Source organism: Mustela putorius, unplaced genomic scaffold, assembly GCF_011764305.1.
Source record: "Mustela putorius furo isolate JIRA1106 unplaced genomic scaffold, ASM1176430v1.1 tig00000487_pilon_pilon_pilon, whole genome shotgun sequence".
Taxonomy (NCBI): Eukaryota; Metazoa; Chordata; class Mammalia; order Carnivora; family Mustelidae; genus Mustela; species Mustela putorius.
The window spans coordinates 6357171-6371998 of record NW_025421399.1 but is presented as its reverse complement, the minus strand read 5'-3'; the positions used below and the strand labels follow the sequence as shown (position 1 = coordinate 6371998).

Here is a 14828-nt window from a genome sequence, read left to right as displayed (position 1 = left end):
TTACTTGTGAGAGAGAGGGAGTACAAGCAGAGGGAGAAGCAGCCTCCCCACTGAGCAAGGAGCCCAAAGCAGGACTCGGTCCGAGAACCTTGGGATCATGACCTGAACCAAAGGCAGGCGCTAAATGGACTGAGCACCCCATGTCCTAGATCCTACGCGGCAAGACAGAGCACCCTTACAGCACAGGGCCATGAGGTCACTGGGGAAAGTTTTACTCTACCTGCAACATCTGTGGCCACCAGGACTGGGATGTCCTTTTTCTTAAAGTCTGAAATGACCTTGTTTCTTTCACTCTGATCCATGTCCCCATGAAGCAGCCCAAGATTATGACCCTCCTGCTTAAGGTTATTGGCTAGCTCCTCAGCATTGGCTTTTTTAGTAACAAACAGGAGAACACTTCCTGAAGAGGTAAATTCTACCAGACGCCGGGTAAGCCAGTTCCATTTACTAGGCCCAGAATGGAGAATTTCCACAATCTGTGTCACATCTTCATTTGCCTGAAAAGGAAGAAAAGAGGACTGTGACATTTGTGCCAAGAGGCACCCAGACAAGGACCAGACATCACTTTCTACCACCCCTCTTCTCCTCGGGCTTTCTTTCAGCAACTCAAGTGCAGCTCGAAACCTTCATCCCTTCTCAAGTCACTGTGCTCTACCCAACTATTCATGAGCCCCAATACTTTGCAATACAGTGTTACAAGAAATTCAGATTATCTATCCTAATAAATTAAACTCCCTTTCTCTCCTGCCCACTCACTGCTCCTAATACAATTCATATACACACAGAAAGCACTCAAAAATGAAAAGCAGATAATGTCGTAACACCAGCTAACTGCACAGAACTTCAATAACAAACACGGCAAAGCAACTTTAGGAACTCTCAAGGTAGCCAGATTTTCCACACAGGGCATACGGAAAGGTAAATCCCACGAACTCATTTTCATGAGGTCTTTCAAGTCATCCCGCTCCTCCTATAATCACTTTAAATGTCTGTTCTAGCCCGTCTTCCAGGCAAAGCCCACTTTCTCTCCCCGCTAAAAGCTTTTAATTTTTATTATGTAAAATTTTCAACATTCCAAATAATGAAGTGAACATAATCATCTCCTATGTACCCATCACCCGACTTCCAACAATTATCCGTATTTTTAAAATCTGGCTGTCTCATCTATGCTCCTAACCTTGTTTGTTAAAACAAATCTGAATTACACTGCCTCATCTATAAATACATAAGCACATAGTGGTGTGTTTTTCCTCACAATAGTGGAAAAGTAATTCCATGTCTCCCAAATATGAGAAATAACCTATAATAATCTAGCCTTGCTTATTAGGGTTACCTCTCCAATGTCTCCCTGCACCACACGAATAGGGTCGATCAGGATGTCTCTGGCCAGTTTTTCAATCTTTTTCCGAAAAGTTGCACTGAATAAAAGAGCTAAAAGGTGAAGCAAATTCTGTTAAAGAAACAGTGACTTCGGTTTTGAAAACCCACCAAGCCTCCTACTGATACTCAGAATTAATTTAGTTTAATAAAATAAACCCACCTGAACTTTTAAAATTGTTTCAAAATCGATTCACTAAGGAAAAAACCATTTTCCTTTTTCCATTTTTATACATTCGTAGTTAAGACAGGGACTGTCAACATGGTTCGAAAAGGCTCGGACTTCCAGTTGGCAGCCCTGCGCTGTGCTTTAACTCTACGTGCTGATAAACCCACGTAACTTGGGACAGGTCATTTAATTCTCAGGCTTGGATTATCATCTACAAAAGCGAGTGAGTTGTATCTGATGATCTCGAGGGTTCTGTGCCACTCCAACTTTTTATCTCCTCCTCTATGGTTCTCACCAGTACCCACATGATCGTTTTTGCTGCCATACTGTGAGTGTTTATAAAATACATAGGTGTTTATTCTGAATACAAATGTGACAATAAAACGGCTTCATACATACTCTGTCTGTCAGGACGGACATGACTTGCTATGGATCGCACCTGGTACTCTGGAAAAAGTAAAACAGTAAAATTAACATTATAACTCCACATGATGGTTTGGGATGTCTAGGAAAAAGTCATTTTAATAAAAATATTCATATGAGGAGTTATAACTACTAAAGAAAATGTGAAACTCCGAGGCCCATCATTCAGTACGAAACCCAGAAATCCCTTCCCCTCCACCCAGCCAAGCTGGGCCCCGTAGTTTCCATCAATAAAGATGGGTTATTCAGAATTTCCACAAAGCTGGTTAAGTTGGGAGGACAGGAAAGCAAGGAGCCTAAAATGATATGACATCTTCTACCTAAGAACATAGACCCTGACCTCCACAATCAAAGTCATATGAATAAAAATAGAGAAAATATTTTCCCTATACACAAAGGCACTTTCAAAATGTCTGTAACCCCATCAAGCCTAACATACTTTGTGAGAGAATACTTAAAAATAGTTAATGGTTTAGCTCTTTCTCTATGGTTTAATCCTACACAGGAGTATTTTTAGCATCTCTCATACAGAAAGAAAATGCTAAGTCTAGAAAGACCAGAAAAAACAAAATATCATGAAGATGCAGACAGAAGAAACTGGTATCAAAGGCATACCAAATCCCATGTCAAACATGCGATCTGCTTCATCAAACACAAGGTAAGAGACTCTTTGAAGATTGGTAGCTTTCTTCTTCACATGATCAATTAGTCGTCCCTATGAGATCCAGAAAATGAATAGGAAGTATAATTAAAGGCATTTATAAGAACTTTCTAGAATTGTACTCCTGGCAAAAGTACTAATACTCCAGCTGTTGAATGTAACAGACACTGGGTCGAACAGACTTGGGACTTAATGCGCTACAGAGCTTAAAAGAACAGAAAATTAAGAAAACGCCGTTGTGGGAACACGGCCAGAACTATTTCATGGGGCTTTCTAAAACAACCTAATTTAGGACCTTTTTGATAGCTTTTTATTTAGACTATACTCTTTTAGGAACTTTTAGACTATACTCTTTTAGACTAAACTCCAAATTGTACAGTCCAAAGATCATCTTCTTTTTGATTCCTGATGGTCTCAAGTAACCACAGATCTACTTTCTAGGAAAGCAGTAAAAAAAGCTAAATAGAGGGGAAATCTGTAGCTACTAACATATATGTCAGACGCTCTTAATAGACTGCTAATCTAGGCACCCAATCAAAATAAAACCAAAGCCACAAGTTGTGATTATCAGAGTATTCTCGACCCTTCTTTACCACATTTAGGGGCCATTCCATCCAATAACCAACACCTTTCCATACCAAGAATGGCTGAGAAGCCACTTGAACCCAAGACATACTTACTGGGGTACACACAACAATCTCTGCCCCCTCCTGAAGGGCCTTGGCCTGCTCCCACATGCTTCCTCCTCCATATACGGCAACCGATCGAAGATTATACGCTTTCCCAAACCGCTTACATTCTGCATGGATCTGCAAAGTTGTTGACACAATGATATGAACAAACCAGGACCCTGACCAATACCCAAAAGGGAGTTCTAAAAAAAAACAAAAAACCCAGAGAATGTGATGTCATAGAAAATCAAAAGCTAGAAAATGCTTTAAAATCACATTTTTATTCATAAAGTAAATGAACAGAGCACCAAGAGGCTATCTGCAACCCTGTCTTGATTATTCTTTTTTTCTTTTAAACTTTTCTTCCTGACTTTGTCATTGCCTTTCTACCCAAGCAAAATGAATTAACCCAGGAGGAAAACCCTGGGATCTTAAAATACAAGCAATTCCCGATTATGTTTTCTCTTTCAACATTTTTAGGGAAAAATAAGTGTTTGGTCATATGGAAAATACACAGGAACACAGTATTTTTCAAAAGTTTCCTGGTAGCACAACAATGTGAATGTTCTCCATACTATGGAACTGTATACCTAAAAAATGATTAAAATGATCAATTTTATGCACATTTCATCACATTTTGAAGAAGCTTCCCAGTTAATTCTACCCTCTTGACTGACTAATCCCTTCCTAGTTCACACACAGAAGGGGGCATTCTACACAAAGCACGCACCTGCTGGCAGAGCTCCCTAGTAGGACACACGATCACTGCGATTGGTCCATCTCCTGGTTCCAATTCCTTCTGGTCCATTATATGAATCAACATGGGCCAGATAAAAGCTGCAGTTTTCCCACTGCCTGTTTTGGCAATACCAATCATGTCTCTACCACTTAATGCCACAGGCACACCCTAGAGAAAAAATAAAGTATATCCACTCTAAACTTTCACTTTGAAAGACACACTGAAGGAAATCCTAGGGAAACTAATGACATTCATCTCCAATGAAACAAAAATATCCTGATAGGTCATGCACAGTGGCTATAAAATAATAAGGAATACCTGGCATTTCCATAAACTGCTTGATTTATAGCAAATAATATTATCATTCTCTACAAGTGGGTCAGCCACGGTTTACAAAATATGAACGACCATTTTGCTTGAGATACAGAAATAAAAAGCTGCAATTTATAATGTTAAGTGGGTGGCTAAAATCAGAAAAATTTCCACTTGAGAAGGTACAGACTAGCTTACTCATCCACATACAGAAAATTCTCATATTCTGTGTAGGAATGAATAAATCCCATATATAAATGGAAAACAAAAGTTATTACTTCCAGTTACAAAAGAGAATTTTCAGGTCATGGCCAAAAGAATCTTAGTCACTGGCAGTGCTTGTCTATACCCAAATCTTTTTAATTATGTTTACCTAAAAAACTGCTTTCTTCAGGTCATATTTTCAAGATATGTAGCAGATACAAAAGAATATTTCCCAGCCCCTTTAGCAACATCTTAGAATGGTCAGTAATATACTTTTGTTAATTTTGTTTTTTACCCTTTAATTTTTAAATGTTTCAAAAATACTCTTGGATTTCATGTATGTTTTTTCCAAGCAAAATTTGGAGACTAAGCCACAGATGAAATATTTAGATACCTTCTATCTATGCCAATATAATTTTGGACTACATGCTGTTTTACTGCTCTGACTTGTTTGTAAAATCAGCACAGTCACTGAGTATCATCCTGCTTTGTTGTTCTTTCATTATGCTTTACTTACCTGGCACTGTATTGGAGTGGGCTGTGTGTACTCAGATTTCCGAATCTGGTGCATAAGTTGTTCATCAAACCCAAAATGAGCAAAACTACTTCCCGGTCTAGGAGGCGCAGCACCAGAGACCTACAAACAAAGACAACTCCCAGGAGTGACTCATACTTCAAAATGAGCAGCATTGGAAGTTCAACAGTGTTCACCTGCACCTTGTACTGCACTTCAGTATATACAAGGGAAAACAGAAGTCTGGTCAAAAGTGCATACTGCTTGAAAAGGTATAACCCAAGTAATAATAGATCTAAAGCCTTACATAAAAAACTCCATTATAAATATTCCTGAGATAACTGTCACATCATTAAAATGATTAAGTGCCTAGAAATCTCTTAAATTAGAATTTTCTTGTAAGAAATAAAAATATTGCTCAATGAATTGGAAAAAGTCATGAATACTTTTTCTTGTCATTTTGCATAACTATTAACCAGATGGTAGAAAAATATAAAATATACTCTTGAAATAAAATGAAAGTGCAAATAACTCCAAACAAGACATGTCTATACCCACTGGAGCTAGTGTCCCACTTAATGATGGTCCAGCTACTGTCAAACATTGTTCAAACTATACCCAGGTGAAGAATGGGGTTTCTAACCTCCATGTTGACTCCAACAGTAGTAATTCTGCAATGCTTCTAATACTGATAATGTTTAATCAGGATTTCACTTAAAAGGTTATGGTTGGGGGGGTGGGGGGGGGTGTAGGTTACCCGTGGAAAATAGGCAATGCATGGATATGCACACATCCTCTCCCGGAAAACAGGTTCAAACATCACACAGAAATTAGCAAGGCAGACAGAGGCCAGAAAGCTGTCCACCCTAGAGAAGATATTACTGTATTATCTGTGTGTTTCACTTAACTAACATCTAGCAGTACCCAAAACAATGTGGTCAATGTGCAACCCAAAAATTTTTGGCAATTACAAACTATTATTCTGGGGCGCCTGGGTGGCTCAGGCGTTAAGCGTCTGCCATAGGCTCCGGTCATGATCTGGGGTCCTGGGATCAAGCCCCGCACTGGGCTCCCTGTTCAGTGGGAAGCCTGCTTCTCCCTCTCATTCTCCCCGTTTATGTTACCTCTCTCACCCTGTCTCTATCAAATAAATAAATATAATCTTTAAAAAAAAAAACAACAAAAAACCCCTATTATTCTGAAATCAGTGCATACTTTAAGAAGATGTTAATTTCTTCTAATTTTTTTAAAAAATGTGCTACATATAACTTGAGATGTCTTAATTTTAAAATATTCTAAGACTTCACATATTGTTTATATCTATTAATCCCGTCTCTCCTTCCTGATGGGGACTCTTACCCCTTTTATTTCCAGCCTGCCTAAGGCAGTTCCTAGCACACAGTACTCACTGCAGAAACACCTCCTAACTAATTTTAAGGTCACAATGACTTCTTATTCCAACACAAGATATAAAATTGAACATATATATGGCATTCACATGTGTTGCATTAAAGAAAAAACAATCCTATCCTAAAAGAGCTGGAAGACTAAAACAATAAAAATCAAGACACAGGAGCCTAAAAGGATATAGTTATTACTCTATCAAAGACAGTCCAAGGACCATTAGAAAAGAAGGGTATTTTAGTTTGGATAAGTGATACTACTAACCCTGGACTAACTAATACTAATTTAAGAATATATGGCTTAGGAGAGCCTAGTGGCTCAGTTGGTTAAGCATCTGCCTTCGGCTCAGGTCATGATCCCAAGGTCTCCGGATTGAGCCCTGCATCAGGCTCCCTGCTTGTTGGGGAGTCTGCTTCTCCCTCATCCTCTGCAGCTCCCCCTGTTGTGCTCCCTTTCTTAAATAAATAGATAAAATCTTAAAAGAAAAAAAAAAAGAGTATTTGGCTTAATGATCGACTTACTCGAAGATTGAGCTTATGACGGAGATCTATTAGCTGCTGAGGGGTGAGGTTGGTTATCTCTTCATGCTCGTTGTAAAAATTTTTTTCAAATGGTGGATAGTCAATCTGCAGGTCCAATTATTCAAAGTTAGTCTAGAATTCAAGAGTCAATCCTGTAAGTTTGATTTTAATGCAAAATAACCTTTTACACATATTATGTAAGTAAAGCCTTAACCAGCAAGAGAGGACAAAGGAATTCACTTATTCATGACACACATCCCAAATGTACAGCCAGTATCTTTACCAATTTCCACTTTCAACATAAACAACAGCCTATTTCCTAAAGAGACTCCTAGAGGACACTGCAGATGTGAACCACCTTGATGCAGACTAAGGAATCTCTATATAGCCAAAGGCCTCAAAAGACAAGTATTTATTTTTATTTTTTTTAAATCTAAATTCAATTAATGAACATATAGTGAGTGTATTATTAGTTTCAGAGGCGGAGTTCAGTGATTCATCATTCTTATATAACACCCAGTGCCCATTATATCACAGGCCTTCCTTAATGTCCATCATCCAGTTACCCCACCCCCGCCCTGCCCAGCAACCCTCAGTTTGTTTCCTACGGTTTAGAGTCTCTCAAGGTTTGTCTCCCTTTCTGATTTTGTCTTAGTTTTATTTTAGAGGGCAAGTGTTTTAAAGACATTCCACTTTATACATTTAAATATGCTTTGGAATAAGCTGTTCACCTATCTCTAACATTTAAAAACATTTCTAATATTTCCTATGAGACCTTTGCCTTTAGAGGGGTTCTATTCTTTTTAAAAACATGAAACTCTTTACATAACTTTTAAAAAATGTGTGGCTAAGCATTCCCAATTCCAAAGAGGAAAGAAGTCATTCCTGCTACTCTTTTTACAACTTACTGTACTGAGACTAAAAAAATAAACATATCACCACTTACTAATTTGGTTAAATGATTCTCTTTAACCACCTAGGTGGTCTACAATAAAATAATTACATTAATTCTAGATATAGCCTAAAATTACCTTTCTATGGTATTATCAACAAAAAAGTAAGATAGTTTTAAAAAAGTTCTCCTTTAGCACCACAAATAGGCAGAACCTTTTATACTCCCCACCAGGCTGCACTAAGCGACAACAGGATTTTCCTCAGTTCTCCTTTCTCAGAATGGAAGCTCCCTGAGGACAGAATTGTCTTCGTTCACAAACTGTACATACAAATGTGTTATTTTTTGTTATATATATGTATGAAATGAATAAAATAACAAATATATGAATAAATACAAGAAACGAACGTGAAAAAAGCTACAAAGAAGCAGAAAGGCTATCCTTTCCTTACTTCCAGTCTCTCCTGGCAGGCTGCCCGCACTATATGAGGACAACTGTGCGCTACCCCAGCATGACGACGAGGTTTGACAGCTTTGTCAAGTATCTCAAACATCTTATTAGATGATTGTTTCAAGTATTTGTGTGTTTTTCTTATTAGTTTTTCATCCTTTATCTTATCGTGGATGCTTCCTCCCACATTAGTGTCACATTTTTAGTTTCATTTGCCACATGTAAATACCAAGGCATTATTTGGTAGCATCTGTGCAAAAGGAAACATTTAAAAATCTGAGTATAACCCATACTCTAGTCTAGACCAGTAGTTCTCCAAATGTAGTCTCAGATGCCCTTTACACTTATCAAAAACACAATGAGCTTTTGCTTGTGTGGGTTTTATCTGCTGACAGTTACCATATTAAAATTAAAATTGGGAAATTTCTTTAAGATTTATTCATTTAAAAACAGTAACACACCACTATACTAGAACATAAAAGCTTTACTTTAAAAAAAAGTTATAGGGGTGCCTGGGTGGCTTAGTGGGTTAAAGCCTCTGCCTTCGGCTCAGGTGATAATCCCAAGGTCCTGAAATAGAGCCCCAAGTTGGGCTCTCTGCTCAGCAGGGAGCCTGCTTCCTCCTCTCTCTCTGCTTGCTTCTCTGCCTACTTGTGATCTCTGTCTGTCAAATAAAATCTTTGAGGAAAAAAAAAAAGTTATAACCTTGTTTTACATTTTTATATATCTCTTTTATGTCTGACTTAAAAGAAATTGGTCCCTACTATATTCAAATTGTTGCAATATACTGTTTTGATTGAAGCCTAAGAAGAAAATCTGGCCTCACAAAGATATGTAATTACAAAGGGAAGAGAATATTTATTTTCAGTTGTCTTTTCAAATTCTGGTGGATTTTTACTTCTTTGATAGTACACTGAGCCTGGACAAGTGGTCACTTCTTAAAATATATTTTCATTGTATAATCTGACACCACATAAATTACATTCTCACATTATTATATTATAATCCATGGATCTATCACACATTTTGAATGAAGCCTTTATTCATGCACAATCTCGTAAAATCATGCATTGTATATTTGAAAATACTGGTTCACTGAGGTAGTATGCGGATCATCCACATGGTAAAACATTTCACAATACAATAAAAAAAATCATACTTGTTTATCACTATCAACTTCATTACAACAGTCTTTAAGTACTGGAAAGCTGTTAAACTCCGTGAATAGAAGTTTGTGAAGAACAGAAGCTTCCCAAATTCTTATTTTCGCTTGAAAGCTTGAATTCCTATCACTGGCAATAATAAACATTTTCAACTGTTTCCCTTGAGAAGTCATTCATTTTCTCAAAAGAAAATGGTATTCCATGAAAAAAAAGCAGCTAGGTCAGCTTACAACTCAAATACCTAAATGCCTACCCTAGAGACAACTATCCTATTCTGGCATACAACAGAGATGCTTTATTTGTACTTCTCGTTTTGTCACACAGAAGAAAAAGAACACAAGGGTCAAGATTTAATAAATCAGGGGTGCCTGGGTGGCTCAGTGGGTTAAAGCCTCTGCCTTCGGCTCAGGTCATGATCCCAGGGTTCTGGGATGGAGCCCTGCATCTGACTGAGCCCTGCCTCCCTCTCTCTCTGCCTGCCTCTTTGCCTACTTGTGGTCTCTGTCTGTCAAATAAGTAAAATCTTAAAAAAAAAAAAAAAAAAAGATTTAATAAATCATAATTTTTACTGTTTTATCCAGGATTTTCTTTAGTGAAGCTGGCCTTTTTTTTTTTTTTAAACTGTGAGGGTGTGACAGGGAAGAGTATAACCACTACTAGACAAGCTGATAACACTGCCTTGATTCATTCGTGCTAAGGTTTCAGGAATGCGACCTACCTGTGCTTTTAACTATCAATGCAGATACTGATGTGTTGGAAGAGGCAAATTATGCTGGCATTATTATGAAAATAATAATAATTATTATTATCATTATATAATTATATATTATATTTTATACATTATATAATAATATAATAATTAATAATAATAATAATCTTTTCAGACTCCCTGAAAAGATCCTTGTAAGAGTCCTTGGACCACACTTTGAGAACCACCATTCTAGATCTAGATTAAGGCATGCAAGACCTCGTCTGATATTTAATCTGAATCAAACACTTTTTTTTTTAAAGTGGGTATATGGATATTCTCATTCTCATTCTCTTTTTCCTGACTTAAGGAAACTATAATTCCTGGCTCCACTTTGAAGGAACAGCTGCTCATCTGCCCCAGATCTGAGAGAAACAATAAAGATTTACAGCAATTAAAAGACAAATGCAGGTCCAAGGGCCCATTCTGAAAGGTAAATGATGGTCTGGAAAACAAGTGCAGTTGCTTGAAAAAAAAGCTTAGCCTAAAATCGAACAGGAGCAAGCGATTCAGCTGTGCCTTGAACAACATAAGCTATAAAGCTTCACTTCCTGACTCGACCGCTTAGCAGAGATGGGAAGATCCCAAAGAACAAATATTTTCATGACATAAGGAGTATGAATCAGGGTTACTGAGATATTGAGAAAATCTAGATATTAAAGCTGAAGGGAACTATCGGCTTTTGAAATAAGAATCAAATTTAGCCAGAAACCCCATACCTCCGAATGATCAATGGGAGGAAGAGGATCAATGATTTTTTTGGAAGGTGCAATGGGATTTCCATCACTGTCATATTCCAGATTATCTTCTTCCTCCTCCTGAACCACACCAGCAGTTGGGTTCTCTGCCATGTACCGAAAGTAAGCTTCCTGCAGGAAAGCACAAGAACATAATCACACCCAAATACAACTAAGAACATCTCTGCTCCTGTAATTAGTGCACACAGTGTACCAGATGACTGCACACAGTTTAAATACCTACCAAGTAAGGCAAGACTTATACTAGCAATGATTCCTTTAACAACAGCAGTATTCAGAGGGACAATCAAAAGAAATGAATGAGACAGTTAGTACTACACAATGATTTAACTTGTTTAACAAGACTTACAAAGCTGTCTATCCCGCAGCCTTCCTGGGGTGGGGTGTCTACCTACCCTGCCCAGAGCTGTGGAACACATGCTATGGACGGACCAATCCAAGTTTGGAAGTTGACACTGATTAGAAGGTTCACAAACCTGGAAAGGGCTACTGCTCACTCTGGTTCCCTTCTCACCATCCCACAACTGAACAATGGGGAAGAAAAATACTGAAGGACAGTCATTAAACTAATGTTCCATCTTGAAATATAAGAATCACAATCAGAACCCTTAGAAAGAGGTAAAGGTTAGATGTTGCTAGAGGCCATCAGAAGATCCCACACTACTTCTTGACTTAAAAGCATAAACATTTAATTTTGGAAAAAAAAAAAAATCAAGCTGAATAAAGCTCATATTTGCTTTTGATGTCATGGCTGATGAACAGTTCCATCTTCAACATGGGGGAAAGCTATGTGAATTTTTCTATTACCAATTGCTCATACAGGCAGAAAAGGAGCAAGTCACGTGACATTCCCTGCTCACTGTCAGGAATGGCCATTTCAGTGAAGGCAACCTCTAGCTTGTCCCCAGTACAGACTTTGTGGGGTGAAAATAAAAGATAGAAATACTGCATAGGAACTCACTTGGTCATCTTCCTCTTCAATGTCATCTCGAATACCCCTGGAAAAACAAGCGGAGAAACAAACTTCCCTGCAAATGTTCCACATACCCAGCTCCATACTTATAGCAAGTTAGTGTTGAATTCCATACAGCACAGGAACTCTCAACACTAACAATAACAAAGCAGCAATAAGCACACTGTACACGATCCATTCAGCATGTATGTGTGCCTTCACCCTGAAAGCTGCACTTTGCACTCTTCTGAATGGGATGATATGGTACCCTAGAAACATCAATTACTAATGAGGATATAAGGAATAAAAACCTTTGAAGATAGATACCCAAAGATCCTAGCCTTGAAAACCCCGTAAGACAAACACAGCGCAGTTGTGAAAGGCATTTTTAAAAGAAACTGCATTTTGTTTAAAAAAAAAAAAAAAAAAAAAAAAAAAGCCAAAACCCCTCTATTTGGTATACACTAAAAAGAATGACACAATTTTCTTACTGTCCCCCAGAGGTTCTAGCTCTGGAGGAACCGGATTCAGCCAAAATCCTTGCAGACAGAGAAGAACTACCTCAATTCTTTTTTAAGTTTGATACTAAAACTCCCAAGAGGTTCTCACGGAGGAGGGGGGTGTCACCACTTGCAGCATCTCTCAGCTGCTACAGAGAGTATGGCTGTGTAGTTCCCACAACCATCTGTTTCTAACAGACTTTCCACCTAACCTAGAGCACTTGCTGTTCTCAAGGCAAGCAACGTCACCAGCGTAGGGCAGCTGGAAGAGGATGTAACACACAGTAAGCACCAAAGCGAGGGCTGAACCTCCATGTGGCGCAGGAAACCTGGCGAGGGCCTGAGGCACTGACTGACAAGCAGAGGGTAAGTCTGACCATGCCCACCTGTGCCTGGTAAGCAAAAGCCTTAAGAGGAGTGTATTCAGCAAGGGGAAAGAGAAGAATTCGCTTTCCCAGAAAATAAGATATTTCAAGTTCTGATTTGTTGCTAAAGCATATCACTCCGTAAATAAACCAGTCTGCATTATTTATTGATAACATACTTTTTATGATATAATCACATTACTCATAATTAATTCTGCAGGCATTAACTGACTTTGTATTAATTATGGGACAAACTCAGAACAGTAAGCCCAAACTTTAGTACTCTTTCAACTCCCACTGTAACTCACTCTTGCATCTACTAAAAAATTACAATGAAACACTAAATATTATTCTACTAAAAACAATGTTTTTAATTACTGCAAATGCAAAGATTTTTGTCATCTCTACTATAAGATACAGGGTAATTTCAAAGCAAGACATTCGTGTATTTTAATTTTTCTCTACAAACTTTGGGGGAATAAGCTTTGTTAATACTTTAGCATTTTTCATGTAACCTTTGTGAGGGAGAAGAAAACAACTTACTTTACGTTTTTTCTTTCCTTGTCCTTTTCTTCAAGCCTCTTCATGTCTCTAGCCGCCTGATCCTAATGAAACAAAAGGCCATATGGAATTGTTTCCACTAAACACATGAGAAGGGGAATTTTTTTAAAGTTAGATTATTTTAATTTTTATAATATATTATTTGTTACAGTGGTACAGTTCTGTGATTCACCCGTCTTACACAATTCACAGTGCTCACGATAGCACCCTCTCCAAAGTCCATCACCCAGCCACCCCACCCCTCCACTCCAGTAACCCTCAGTTTGTTTCCTAAGAGTCTCTCTTACGGTTTGTCCCCCTCTCTGGTTTCCTCGTTTCATTTTTTCCTCTCCTCCCCTATGATTCTCTGCCTCGTTTCTCAAATTCCACCTATCAGTGAGCATGTATAACTGTCTTTTCTCTGACTGACTTACTTCGCTTACCCTCTAGTTTTATCCATGTCATTGCAAATGGCAAGATTTCATTTTTTATGGCTGCATAATATTCCCTTGTATGTATGTATGTATGTATGTATGTGTATATATATATGTGTATATATATATATACACACACACACACACCACATCTTCTTTATTCATTCATCTGTCAATGGACAGATGAATGGACACCTAGGCTCTTTCCATACTTCGGCTATCATGGACATTGCTGCTATAAACATTGGGGTGCACGTGCCCCTTCGGCTCACTACATTTATATCTTTGGCTAAATACCCAGTAGTGCAATTGCTGGGTCATAGAGGAGCTCTATTTTCAACTTTCTGAGGAACCTCCATACTGTTTCCAGAGTGCCACACCAGCTTGCATTTCCACCAACAGTGTAGGAGGGTTCCAAAGGGGAATTTCTTCATAAAGAATTTTTAGATTTGAACAAGTACCATCACACTTTTAGCTATGTATTTCGACAGTTACATCTTGATGTAATCAAATTGTATTTTGACATTTTTTCAAAGAGAAATATGTAAATGTTCTAAAAATTTGGCTATATGTGGATTACATGATTTTTAGCTACAATATTTACCAAACGTGGAAAAATTAGGAAAAAATGCTTAACAAGTCACTTGAAAAAATTATGGCTACAAAAGGCCTTAAATTCTGGCAAACTAGCCAAACTACACTTTCTCAAAGTGTAGCTTAAGACCATTAGTATCAAACTATTATTGGGGCTAGTAAAATAATGGCAAATTTTTGGATCTGACTTTGGAAAAGACTGTTCTTAACACGGGGTGAATTTGTCCCCAGTGAACATCTGGCAATGTCTGGAGATGTTTCTGGTTGCTTCAGGACGGGGGGGTGAGAGGGACCAGGGGGTTGTTACCAATATCTAGTGTGTAAAGGCTACACATGCTGCTAAACATCTTACAATGCATAGGACAGCCCCCAAAACAAATTATCCCCATATGTTGACAGTCTGAGGTTGAAAAACACTTCTCTAAATCTACCAAAT

The 14828-nt window shown here is 38.1% G+C and overlaps 1 protein-coding gene across 5 annotated transcripts in view; it reads right to left on the bottom strand.

Annotated features, from left to right (window-relative positions):
• The window catches only part of DDX42 (DEAD-box helicase 42), a 62379-nt gene that overhangs the window by 9260 nt on the left and 38291 nt on the right, over window positions 1–14828 (bottom strand). For 4 of the 5 annotated variants that reach the window (XR_006607010.1, XM_045080895.1, XM_045080896.1 and 1 more), the window contains exons 4-14: window positions 13368–13429; window positions 11969–12005; window positions 10969–11118; window positions 6996–7100; window positions 5074–5193; window positions 4032–4208; window positions 3311–3439; window positions 2585–2684; window positions 1946–1993; window positions 1334–1431; window positions 221–497 (exon numbers count right to left, since the gene is read on the bottom strand). Coding sequence is in view for 4 of the 5 variants with exons in the window: in XM_045080895.1 (XP_044936830.1) it covers window positions 221–497; window positions 1334–1431; window positions 1946–1993; window positions 2585–2684; window positions 3311–3439; window positions 4032–4208; window positions 5074–5193; window positions 6996–7100; window positions 10969–11118; window positions 11969–12005; window positions 13368–13429 (1303 nt within the window). In the remaining variant the exon portion in view is untranslated. The remainder of the gene's footprint in view (window positions 1–220; window positions 498–1333; window positions 1432–1945; window positions 1994–2584; window positions 2685–3310; window positions 3440–4031; window positions 4209–5073; window positions 5194–6995; window positions 7101–10968; window positions 11119–11968; window positions 12006–13367; window positions 13430–14828) is intronic. The other variant, XM_045080897.1, reaches the window with a different exon arrangement.